General features: G+C 51.6%; 1 protein-coding gene across 1 annotated transcript in view; it reads right to left on the reverse strand.

Annotated features, from left to right (window-relative positions):
• Window positions 1–11,493, reverse strand: part of VAT1L (vesicle amine transport 1 like) — a 147,455-nt gene extending 135,962 nt beyond the window's left edge. Inside the window, exon 1 of the mRNA XM_047834170.1 lies at window positions 11,153–11,493. Coding sequence (XP_047690126.1) covers window positions 11,153–11,385 — 233 coding nt within the window. The 5' untranslated portion in view covers window positions 11,386–11,493. The remainder of the gene's footprint in view (window positions 1–11,152) is intronic.
• Between the last annotated feature and the right edge of the window lie 497 nt (window positions 11,494–11,990).

Consider the following 11,990-nt stretch of genomic DNA (forward strand, 5'->3'; position numbering starts at 1 on the left):
TTCTATTCGAGAGCGAACAGACCCAACTACATCAAGGATACAAAAGGGAAAAGAAGAATAGGAAACGCAAAGGCAGTGTCAAAAGGGCAAAAAGAAGAAGTCAAGTCTCCCCCATGTGCTATTGGCTGAGGACAGAGAGGTTGAGGCTCCAAGGGAGTGGGTGGGTGAAAACTGCCTTTGCTATCCATTTCCCATGAAGGAGCAGTCCCCGAAGAAAGGACCTTCTCCTTTATGGCCAGGCAGAGAAGTTTCTCATGGATCTGAAGGCAGATAAACTTGGAAGGGCTGTTTTAGGAAGGTGGGCACACTGCTAGCTGCATTTAGCGACCCAGGTTCTGGCTGCGAAATGCCGACTCAAAGTTTATTACAAGGTCCCCAGGAAGTACAACGTTAGTGAGTTTAGCTGGGAGGCTAAAAAGAATCCATTTACAAGATCATTCAGACCAATCATAGGAACGGTGGCTCCCCATTAACAGCTCCCCATTAGCTGATAGAACTAGGTGTACTATAAACAAATGAAAAACAATTCTTTCTGAAAAACAATTCTTTTTTTTTTTTTTTTTTTTTTTTTTTTTAAATTTTTTTTCAACGTTTTTATTTATTTTTGGGACAGAGAGAGACAGAGCATGAACGGGGGAGGGGCAGAGAGAGAGAGGGAGACACAGAATCGGAAACAGGCTCCAGGCTCCGAGCCATCAGCCCAGAGCCTGACGCGGGGCTCGAACTCACAGACCGTGAGATCGTGACCTGGCTGAAGTCAGACGCTTAACTGACTGCGCCACCCAGGCGCCCCAACAATTCTTTTTTTTTAAAAAAAAGAAAGAAAAGAAAGTCTGTAATTTGATGGATAGTCTGTTTGAAGAAGTACACGTGTCTGTATTGAGAGAAAGGAGAGGGGGCCACAGAGCACAGCCTGAAAGCCTCACCAGATTAGTGTAGAACTCAGACTGTCTGGGCCAGTGGGGCTGCCCCACCTTGTATCTGTGTGCCTGAATAGCAGCTAAGCCTTCTGGGGAAAAGAAAAACAATCATCCTAAGGGAACTACAGGTTGGAGCACATAAGTCTGCACGAAGACACTTGTGGCAATACAAGGGGGGAAGGGGCTTGATTCTGATATGTGGTATATCACCCTTCACCTCCAGGGGCTTGAGTCTAGGACAGAGGAAGGAAAAATGGGTACGAAATCCATGAAGATGAAGCCCTGGAGAGAGACCCGCGCTCAGTCAACATCAGCTCTCTTTGTCTCACTACTTGTGTGATCTTTGGCAAGTTCCCTCACCCCTTTGATCCTGTGTCTTCATCTGTGACATGTTTGGTACCCTAGAAATTCCTATAAAACCTGTAACATAAGTACTCAACGAAGGTCGTTACGATAATAGTGATGATGAGTAATTAACGAAAGAGCGTTACATTTATTGGCTCCGAAAAGCAGGGGCATGCGTACGTAAGGTGGCATACGTTGCTTATAAATGGAGTAGAAAGGGTGCCACAGCCTACAGGGAGGGCCGCACCCCCTGGGATGGAGAGGAAATGGGGGAACTTGGTGAGATGGCTCCAGCTATCGTGGGAGAGGCAGGACAGGACAATAGCAGGGGGTCAGAATCAATGAGGCGCGTCAGGGCAACACCCCTTAGGAAACCCTTGCACCCACCTGGCAGATTTTGAAGGGGGAGGGTCCTTATACCTACCAAGGAAAGTAGGAACAGAGTCATGGACATACCGTTTGTTTTCAAAGACTGGGTTTTCTCCCCTAGTAGTTTGAAAGGCATATTTATTTCCCAGTGTTCCTGAGATATAACTGACCTATAACATTGCATTAGATTAAGGGGTACAATGTACGGATGTGATACATGTGTATATCGTGATATGATTACCACAGTAGGTTTAGTTTGGTTAAATCTCATTTTAGCATCCAGGCTGCTGGGGCCTGGGTCCCCGGGGGGATAAGCCGGAAGGCTCGAGTAAGTGCTCCTGGAATAATGGAATAACAACCCCCAGACGTAGCACGATGGGTTGTCTTCAAGATCCCTGGCTTCCAGCACTCGGTGCAGCGGGATGTCAATAAGGAGAAAATTACAGAGCATCTTGAGAAGTCAGAGACCCGCATTTCCCAGCCTAGGGAAAGTAGTGATTAGAGAATTCAAAAAGTGAACATCCAGCTTCAAGAGAACAGATTGTATGAAGGAGAGGTAAAACTGTCTGAATACGTAGCTCCTTTGGTGTCCTCGCCAGTCTCCGCGAAAAGACCCGCAAGCTGGAGAGATCCAGACCTCCTGACAGAGGAAGCCTAGGTGACAGAGGGGAGCCTGAAGCCACACCTGTGTGGACCGGCTACCACCCGTATCAGGAAAGTAAATACTGTTGGTGTTTACAAGTGGCAAGGCAACTTCTGTTGAAATGTACATCTAACATTTGGGGGACGGTCGGTCATGTATTCGCTCATTCCCCAAACATGTATCAAGTGCCTATTGTTAACCAAGCCCCAGGCTTGGTGCTCACCAGTGAAGTGATAATAGAGAAAGTTTCTAGAATTTCCAAGATTACCAAATAGATTTAAAAGACAGTGGGCCTGACAGTTGGAAATATTATATATGTGTCGTTTAATATGATTCAACAACTTGGTGCTGAGAATGTAATGTCCCGGGATAGGAAATGGAGCTGCCTTCCAGTCCCCTCTCTGACCCTTCACTTTTTGTGGTGAAGAACAGAGTCTCCCATCACCCATGACGGCTGCCATTTTGATCAGTTGGGTGTATCTTTTACCCCTCTCTTCTGGTAACTGCCCTCCATTCCTTTTGGAGTATGTCCCCACCCCCTCACACACACACACACACACACACACACACACTTCATGTGTTCCTGGTAAGGCAATCAATCAAGGTGTCCCATTCTTCTAGATCAGGGTAGGGGGACGTGAGATGCACATGTGGCCAATCACAGCACCTTAACCCCTTGGGCAGACAGAGAGAGAGAGATCCAGGGGCTGATATGTGATTCATGGAGGGCCATTAAGATTCCTTCCTCGATGTATGGAAAGCGGGAGAAAACCGTTCTCTCTGGGGCTTGCCACACTCGCACGAGGCAGCTGGGGCAGAAGGCCGCCATCTCTCCGAGTCTCAAGAAGGAAGTTCGTTGTAGGCAGAGCACATGAAGCTAACTCATGAGAAGAAGACACAAGATGGAAGGGAAAGGAAAGGGGAGAACCTAGAATTCCAGAGACAACGTCATCGCGATGGTCAGCATGGCGGAGATAAGGAAAAGAGAAGTCAGAGCAGAAGATCTCTGTGCTTAGCCCGGCCTCTGGCCAACGGTAGAAGCACTGGGCATTGTGCCTCCGTCTCCTCTCTTGTTCCTTCGGGAATTCATCTGAGTCTTCTTGTGTACGTCATAGCATGATGGCACATCCTGTCTGGGGCTACTTTGGATGTTAGCGTTTTGGAGTCTGATTAGGGCCTCTATCCAGAAAACTTTACGTAAAGTTGAGACTTTTTAATGTCCTACTTCTTCTCCCTACCATTAACATATATGAAGCATATACTACACGACAAGGACTTCATTCATTCATCAAATATGAAAATGCCAACCTCATCGCTAGAGACTTTAGACGTGTTATGTCTTTTTATACACACACACACACACACACACACACACACACACACACACAATTACCTCCTGAGTACTATAATGGTACCCATCACACAGATGAGCAAACTGAGGTAATGGAAGACTAAGTCATTTTCCTAAGGTTAGATAGGTTGCTAAAATGATCTGATCTAAGATTCGAATCCAGGTCTGTTTCATTCCAGGCATTAACTATTTTATAACCAGAAAGCATACGTCCTTCCCATCCCACCTGGGTATGTTGTCCATGTGGGCCTGAGGAATGAATCATTATCATTCCCTTCACAGAAGACAATTATCCTGCATTGGGCTCTGGGGACTACAGCCATTTAGACAAGTCAGGAGTAAGCGGGCCCCTTGTTTCACTTCCCGGGGTGGGGGGTGGTGGGGGGGGGGGTCGGTCTAGGAAAGCACCGTCTCGCACACCCCTGGCTCCAGAACAATGATCGGGATGAGGCTTGGGTGAGGGATCAAGGGTCACTGGCAGAATGAGATTGAGGACAGAAGCTCCCTGTGTGTGTTTCCATCAAGAAAATATAACATTCAAAGATGAAACAGCCTCTTTCACTGAAGCATAAATTTTGTCTCCTGGGCCTTCAAACAGTGAATTTACTCATTTTAATAGCAGGGCTCCAACCGATTTTCTGTGTGAGATCACACACAGAGGAATCAAACTAATTTGAGATTACACACCCGCTACCCTTTTCCTGTGAGGAGGCTCGTCTTGTTTCTAATTAAACTTTTTCTTCTATGACGAATGCCAAGATGCCAAAAAAGCTCCCTATTGAGAGAAGTGCCAGGAACGTGGGGTCATGGGGGCGCCATTTCCCCATGCCTGGGTGAGCCCTGTTGTCCGTGTTGGATGCTAGTGATGTGCCCAGAGGTGGTGGGATTTGGGCTCCTCTGAATGAGAGCGAACCAAACCCCAGAGGCTTGATGGTCCTGCACATCCAGCTATCCTAGAAATCCCTACTGTCGCCCTCGGGTGGGCAGGCAGAGGGCCATCGCGAGTGAGGGTCGCAACAGGTCAGTCCAAATCCATACCGACCCTGGAAATTAGATTCAAAAGCCAGCACCCTGCCCCCTGGTGCCAGTGTAGTCTGGAGGTGGCACAGCAGGACCAGGGACCAGAGGGTGGGGTCAAGCGCCCTCCCATCTTTTACAGCCTGGTTGACTAAGGAAGGAAATAGCCTTCCTTGAGTGCCCGCTATGTGCAGGGCACAGTCAGGACGTGGCAGACTCTCAGCTGGTCTCACAAGTCCACGTGGGTGTAATTACCAAGGCGAGGCTATGGGCAAGTGGAGGGAACTGTCTGCTTAAGATCACCCGGCCATGGTGGGGCCGAGTTGGGGTCTGAACTCGGATCTGTTGTAGCTTCTCACCGCTTGCAGTGCAGCTTTCTTAGATAGTAAGCGAGATAACCTCAGGGGGTTATGAGGGTCCGATGTAACTCGGAGGACAATGAGCTTTACGGCGGCCAAGACAGGCGAGGGGTAGGGTGAGCGTAAATATCAGCCGTCACGCCCTTTGCACGTCATGGGCCACCTGCCGTTGGTTTCTTCTGAGATCAGGCTGCCGTTTCTGGGAAACTGCTCCACGTCCGGTGTTCCGTAAGATGTCCTACACTTCCTTTTTCTGTGAAACACAAGAAGCACTGATTCTGGGCTTCCTTTCTTCCTCCAATTGCTGGGGAGGCAAGAAGTCCATTCCATTAACCCCCACTGCCCTCACCGCGGAGGACCCAGTTAAAGGGAAGATGCACATTTTCCCGGATAAATAAGATCCCAGAAGTAGTGTCTCCATCTCGCGTCATCACCAAGCGGGGCTCGGTGTGAGTCAGACAGAGTCATCCTCTCCTGTCAAATCCTCGTATCTCTCTCCGATACAGAGTCATCCAGAACACTTTGTTCCAATCATCATGGCAGAGTGGCTTCCTGGCCAAGCCAAGGACCTGGCTTCCTGGCCAAGAGACCGTCCAAGCGATTTCTCAGTTTTATAAGCACTCGTGTCACTTAACCTCCTGCACTCCATTTGTTTATGTGAATAAACACAGGAAAGATACTACTGGCCATATTTCATTAGATGGGCCTCACCAGTGACAGTTTAATGCCGTGTTGTTTGGGGATATTGTACAGGCAAGTTGCCAACGTCGCAGTGGCCCAATCGAGGCAAAGGGGGCAGAGGAAGAAACCTGAATGTCTTGAGTGGATCCGAGGAGTGGTGACTGTGTTTCATCGGCATGGGTATTCTGGGTCAACAGTCCTGGCCATCTGATGTTAAGTAGGTCTCCAAAGAGTCCCATAGATCGGCAACGGAGGGAAAGTGGACGTGGTTTAGACATACAAATGGCCGTTTTGGGGGTGGGGGGCGAGATGGCACCGTGCCAACTTTGAGTCCTACCCGTTACGCTTTAGGTCAGCGAAACGCATTCCTGGCCTTTCTCTGTGTTCCTGCTTCCAGTCTTTGTGTCTGCCTGCCTCTCTCTACCTCTTGGTCCCTCACTGTCTGTCCTTTCCCTCTTGTGCCTTTGTCACCGAATCCCTCTGATGTTCCCAAACGTAAAGAGTGCAGGAACAAAGCTGGCTCGGACCTTCACCCTGCTTTTCCACGTAGCAGTTTGTGATCTTAACACGGCTCTGAATGTCCGTTTCCCAACCTGAAAATGGAGATAGTAATACTGATATTGTGGAGTCGTCCCTAAGATGACATGAAACAAAGCCCCTGGCAGGCAACTCGGTTCCTGGCTCCTCACGAGTGCTGAGTAAGTGTGAGTTCCCTCCCCTGGCTCGATGCCCTCCACCTCCGTGACACGTTAGAAGCCCACCGTGTGTTGGCCTTCCTTTCGTGTGGCCTGCCCTCGGCCCATTTTCAGATCAGCCAGTGCAGCCATGACCGGCTGGGACCATTTTTCATCTAACTGCTCTCATTCTAGCAGTTTCATGTGGCCTCTCTCTGTAAATCAGTCTGGGAAAATAAATGTCCCCGATCCATTAGTGCCTTTCCATCACAAGCCAATTTGAGCCACAAACCAGAGACAAGGCTTGTTAATGGCCACTTAAATATATTTCCGCAGCCCAGCCTGGAGACCCTCAGCCTCAAATCCTCCCAGCTCCTGTCCAAGAAAAGCCCCACTGTGACAAGACTTCTGGCAGCAAAGGCAGTTGCGGGGGGGTGGGGGGAGGGACCGTGTTCCCTGGTTTGCCTAAAACAGTCCCAGTCTGCTCCTGCTGTCCCAGAGTAACTATGAACAGTGCCCCTTTAACACCCCCAAAAGTTCCAGTTTGAATGAGACACCAGATGGAAACCAAGAATAATAATGTAATAATAGCTGTCATTTATTGACCACTTGTATATGCCAGGCATCACCAAAAAGGTCTTTCTACGCTATATCTCATTTAAACCCGATTACAACACTGTAAAGGGAGGTGCTATTATTATCGCCATTTTATAGACCAAGAAGCTCAAGTTTAGAGAGGTAAGCGACACATTCAAGGTCAGCCACCATACAGGGCGATATCTGTGCCACATTCAGACCCCTTTTGCCTGGGCAGCACACCCATCCCCCGCCTGCTGGGAGTGCTGGCCACTCAGGGCTCAGTGCAGTGCCCCAACCCCCTTCCCTCTTCTGGAGGAACAGCGCTCAAACAGGAGTCACCATTGCCTGAGAGGCTCCCTGCCCCCACTCAGAAGGCGTCCCACAGCCCAGACCTGACTGACGACAGGGGGCCAGAGGGCGTGGGGAACACCAAGACTTCCCCTCTTGCTGCGAGGTCAGACTCTAAGGTATAATTCATGCCCCAGAACTCCTGGCGGGATCCAGGGCAGATGAAATCCTTGCTTAGCTCCTCCCTTGTCCGGTTCCCCTTACGACCCTTTCCCCAAAAGCACCCCCTCAATCAACCACTTAAGAGAGCAGCCTTGTGTCTGGCTCTGCCTCTAGGGGGCAAGACCCATGACCTATGGTTAGCAAGAGACGGGGCTGGGACTGCTGTCTAGGAAGGGGTCAGTCTTCATCACAGAGCAAACGTAACATGACATCGCCTGTAATATCCACGTGATTAAAATGGCGGCCTCCAAGTCCTCAGAGAAACAAGTCACACAGGCACAGACAGGACATCGGAGGTGGCAACAGTCACAACACCCACTCCTCATTTAGTGCCAGTCTCGTTTTTGCATCTGATCCTCTCGACAATAGGAGGTTCATCTTGTCTGCGTTTTGCATTTGAGGCGTGGCAAGCTTGGAGAGGCGGAGATGTGTCCGCCGAGGCCACACAGATAAAAAGCGCTGAGGCTTGGGCCTACCTCCGGATCCTTCGCCTTCCAAAGGCCACGTGCTGTTTCCGCATGGCCACTTAAGTAGCTTGCCGTGTAAACTGCTCAGTGAACGGGTGACGGGACCGGTTCCCCATCAAAGCTGATGCTCTTGCCACCAATTAGAAGACTCTGTAATCCCTCCCGCCCTGCACTCCCCAAAACGGTTCTTTCTGAGCTGCATTTGACCAGCATGTCTCCCTTTGGGGAGAAAAGCCATATTACTTTGGAACTAGCCAGAGAATGTTCTCTCAAGTCAGACATAAAAAAAAAAAAAAAAAAGGAGCCATATTCACTGAAGAAGGGAAGGAAAGCAAGCTGGCACTGCATTGCCAAAGGTCCAGAGAGGTAAATCACATTTCCTGTGGCTCTCCCACAGAGGGAGACAAATGGAATAAAAGGAAAACAGCAGACGAAGATTCAGATCCTAACTGTACTATCTGTGTGATGTTTTTAGCAAATTGCTCAACATCTCCAAGCCTCAATTCGCTCCGGTATAACATCTGTCTTCTTGCACCATAAAAGAGAAGGGGTGAATGAGATCAAATAGGCATCTCCCTGCACCTCTTCTCTTCCATTCGCATACAACGTATGGAGTAACCAACTTGGACCCTCATTCCAGGTCTGAACAATACTAGTTCAGACAGAGTCCGCTTTATTCCCAAGCAAATAGCATATCCTACTTGATGAGAAAAGGTCTCCATTAAAAACAGAGCGCACATAAAAGGGGGACCTTCATCCAGGAAGCCATCAGCTGATTCATAAAAATACAGAACGAGTCATCCTGGCTCCCAAGGCTACACTTACAATCAGTGGGCATCTTTGGCCTGCCGATCCTAGCCCAGTGTAGGAGGAAAGACCCAGCGGGCAATCTTCACAAACCTACTTCAATCCCCCCTTGCAAAACCGATGAACTCTGCTTCCAGCTTGGGGAAATGAAAATCAATCTGGGCCCTTTGCAATACCGGATTCCAAATGTTGCCCCATGTCTGGTTGGCTTCCTGAACAACTAGGGTGGGGAATCTGCAGTGATTCCAGAGTGTGTGTGTGTGTGTGTGTGTGTGTGTGTGTGTGTGTGTGTGCGCACACGCGCGCGCGGCTCCAATAAAAAACAGGCTTGTGCATCTGGCTTTGAAAATCAATCTCCTGGCTTTCATCTTGACATTTATTATTTCAAAATGCTTCAGTTCCTATCAGCCTCTAGGCAATTAGCATAAGACTAGAGAACCCAGACCTATTTGTACTGCAAATGATGCTCTCTTCTTTAAAAAGTAGCTTCAACATTTTTACCCTCTGAACATCCCCTCTGATGAAGTCCTGGAATCCAATTTGGATGAAGGGGCATAAATTGTAGATACACATAGGCATCTATACCATATTTCTCATCAGTGGTGAAGAAAGGAGAATTACCAATAAATACATAGTTTTAGTTTTACAAGCCAGACGTTCTTTCACCGGCAAGTGAAGAAAAAGAATGACTCTACCCTCCCCGTCCGAGCGTCTTTTCTCAATGCATTCATTCAGCAATAACTTAGTCCGTCAGCAGCAACTGAGGCGGGACATACTGTGTTCCAAGCACTATGCTAGGCATTGGGGATTTATTGGTGAAAAGGGCCGACGTAAGCTCTGCCTTCTGGGATCAATGTGCTTGGTTCAGCAAGAGTTAACAAAATAGAACTACACAGGATTCCCCAGTCTGCAAAAGCCTCTTCCCTTACCCTGAATTCCCAAAAGTCATGTCTGGAGTCGACTGTGACCAGCTACATGTATGAAGAGTGAGTCAGAGATCAGTGCCTGCTTCTCTTGACAGCCACCTTCCAGCCCGCCATGGAGTCCTGCACCTGCTCTCAAGGCAGCGACTGGGAGGAGAAGCTCCTTTGCGGTGTTTTTTTAGTTTTTTTGTTTTTTGGGGTTTTTTTTGTGTTTGTTGTTTTGCCTCTGCGTATGTCCCCAGAGTCTAGGTCTGGGATTTAACCTAAGGACAGGTAGGCTGACTGCTGCTTTGGGGGGGGGGGGGGGGGGGCGGGGAGCAGTGACTGCTGGGGACTTTAAAACACAGACATGAGCGAGGGTAAGTCCGTCTCACTGTGCTGAGGGCAAGTTCCCCTTGGGAGCTTCCCATGCTGCTGCATGAAGAACTCAGAGTGTTGGATCCAGTGAACCCTTTGGGTTGAGCCCTCCCTCCTAGAACTTCAGAGAAAGGATCATAGTGACAGCACACAGAGAGGCTTAAGCACTCCAAGGGGAATCCCAGGCGGGCCTAACTCTGAAGTTCCCCCAGGAGGAGTGGGGAATAGGAAGGGTACTCGGATGCTGAGCTCCCTTTGAGATGGGGCGGGGGGGGGGGGGGCGGGGGGGGGGTGGAGAAGATGACCAGTTGTTTGCTTTTCCTCTTCGGAAAAGCACAGAAGAAGAGAAGACGCTGGCGGGGAAGAGCGAGCCTTGGCCTCACCCCTGACCAAGCTCAGATGCTCCAGGACCTAACCCCCCGCCCCCGCCCCTGCTTCCCAGTGCCTTTCCCCATCCCCGGGTGCCAGAGGAGCGGAGTGCACCAGCGGGGAGGGAGAACGCACCTCCCCAGCCCTCACTCTGTCGCCAGACCCGGCAGCAGTACAGCACAGAGGTTTAAAAAAGAGTGAGTAGGAAATCCTGGCCAGGTCAGTTCGTGGCGGCAGGGAGACCTTGGGCAAATCGCTCTTTCTGCGCCCCGGTTTCCTCGCATGAAACGCCAGACAATGACGGTCCCTAACTCGTTGGGTCCCAGGGAGTATTAAATAAGATCGCACACCTAAAACTCTAAAAACGATGGCTGGCACACAGTCCTCCAACGGTTATTATTCTTCTTTAACCGTGTTACCAAACTCCCTCTCCCGGAAGCTCAGCTGTCCTACCCGACGGAGAGCCCCCCGCCGCGCAGTCTCCCAGACCCCGGGGCGCTGGGCGCCACCATCCACCCCGTTCCTCCCCGCCGAGAGCTCACAGTCCCCTCCGGTCACCCCTAGATCCGGCTGGGAGAGGGCGCGGGGCCACCTCGCGGCATCCTCCCCCGCCTCCGCCGGCCGCCGGCCGCGGGGAGGCTCGGGGACCCGCGGGAGGGCGCGGAGGGGGCGCCCACGGCCACTCTTCCCCGCGCAGCGGCCGCGCCGAGGCTCCGCCACCCCCGCCCCGGGAGCGCCGAGCGCGCAAAGAGAGAAAGCGAGAAAGACGCGGATACTGGACCAGGCTTTGACGCGGATCTTGAGCTCGCCGTCCTGCGGCTCGGGCATGGCCTTCCTGGTGACCCGCAGCTTGTTGAGCCCCCCGAAGCCGGCCAGCACCACGGCGCGCATCTCCTGGGCGTCCCCGAGGCGGTGAGAGCCGCCGCCGCCGCCGCCCTCCGCAGGCTCCTTGCCTGCCTCCTTCTCGATCATTTGCTCCGTCTCCTCCGCCTTCTCCACGCCTTCCTTGGCCATGGCGCACGGGGGGCGCGGGGCGCACGGGCTGCGGCGGCTGCGGCGCGGGGGGCTCGGGCTCCTCTCCCGCGGGTTCCTCCTGTTGAATGTGGGATGCTCCGCTGTGCAATGGCTGCAGCCTCCGCGAGCCGCGCTATGGGCCACAGCCTCCGCCGTAATCCTCGCAAGAGCCGCGCCCGCGTCCGCCCCACCCCTTCACGCCGCCACCCTCGCTCCCCGCCCCGCCTCCCTGCCCCAGCGAAGCTTCGACTCCACTTCCAGAGCCGGTCTCAAATCGGGCTCCTGATCGCAGCCCCAGAGCCCAGACTTGCCCAAGACTCGTGAATAAAACACGCAGAGAGGACGCCGTGTCCTCGGCGGGCGGCGCAGTACTTTGTTATTTACGGCGCAGGCTCGGCGCCTTGAAATGGACAGAGTCGAACGTCTGGGCCTGGAGGATGCCTCCCGGAGACACGGTTGCCTCCTCCGGCACGGATCTGCGGGGGCAGGCGGGAGAGACGGGAGGTGGGGCTGTTTCCCAAATCGCAGGTAGCCGCTGGAAGGGCAAAAAGGTTCGGGAAGCGGGAAACGAGAAATCCCACTTACTCCCCTGAAGAGTCTAAACC

This window comes from Prionailurus viverrinus, chromosome E2, assembly GCF_022837055.1.
Source record: "Prionailurus viverrinus isolate Anna chromosome E2, UM_Priviv_1.0, whole genome shotgun sequence".
In the NCBI taxonomy this organism is placed as follows: Eukaryota; Metazoa; Chordata; class Mammalia; order Carnivora; family Felidae; genus Prionailurus; species Prionailurus viverrinus.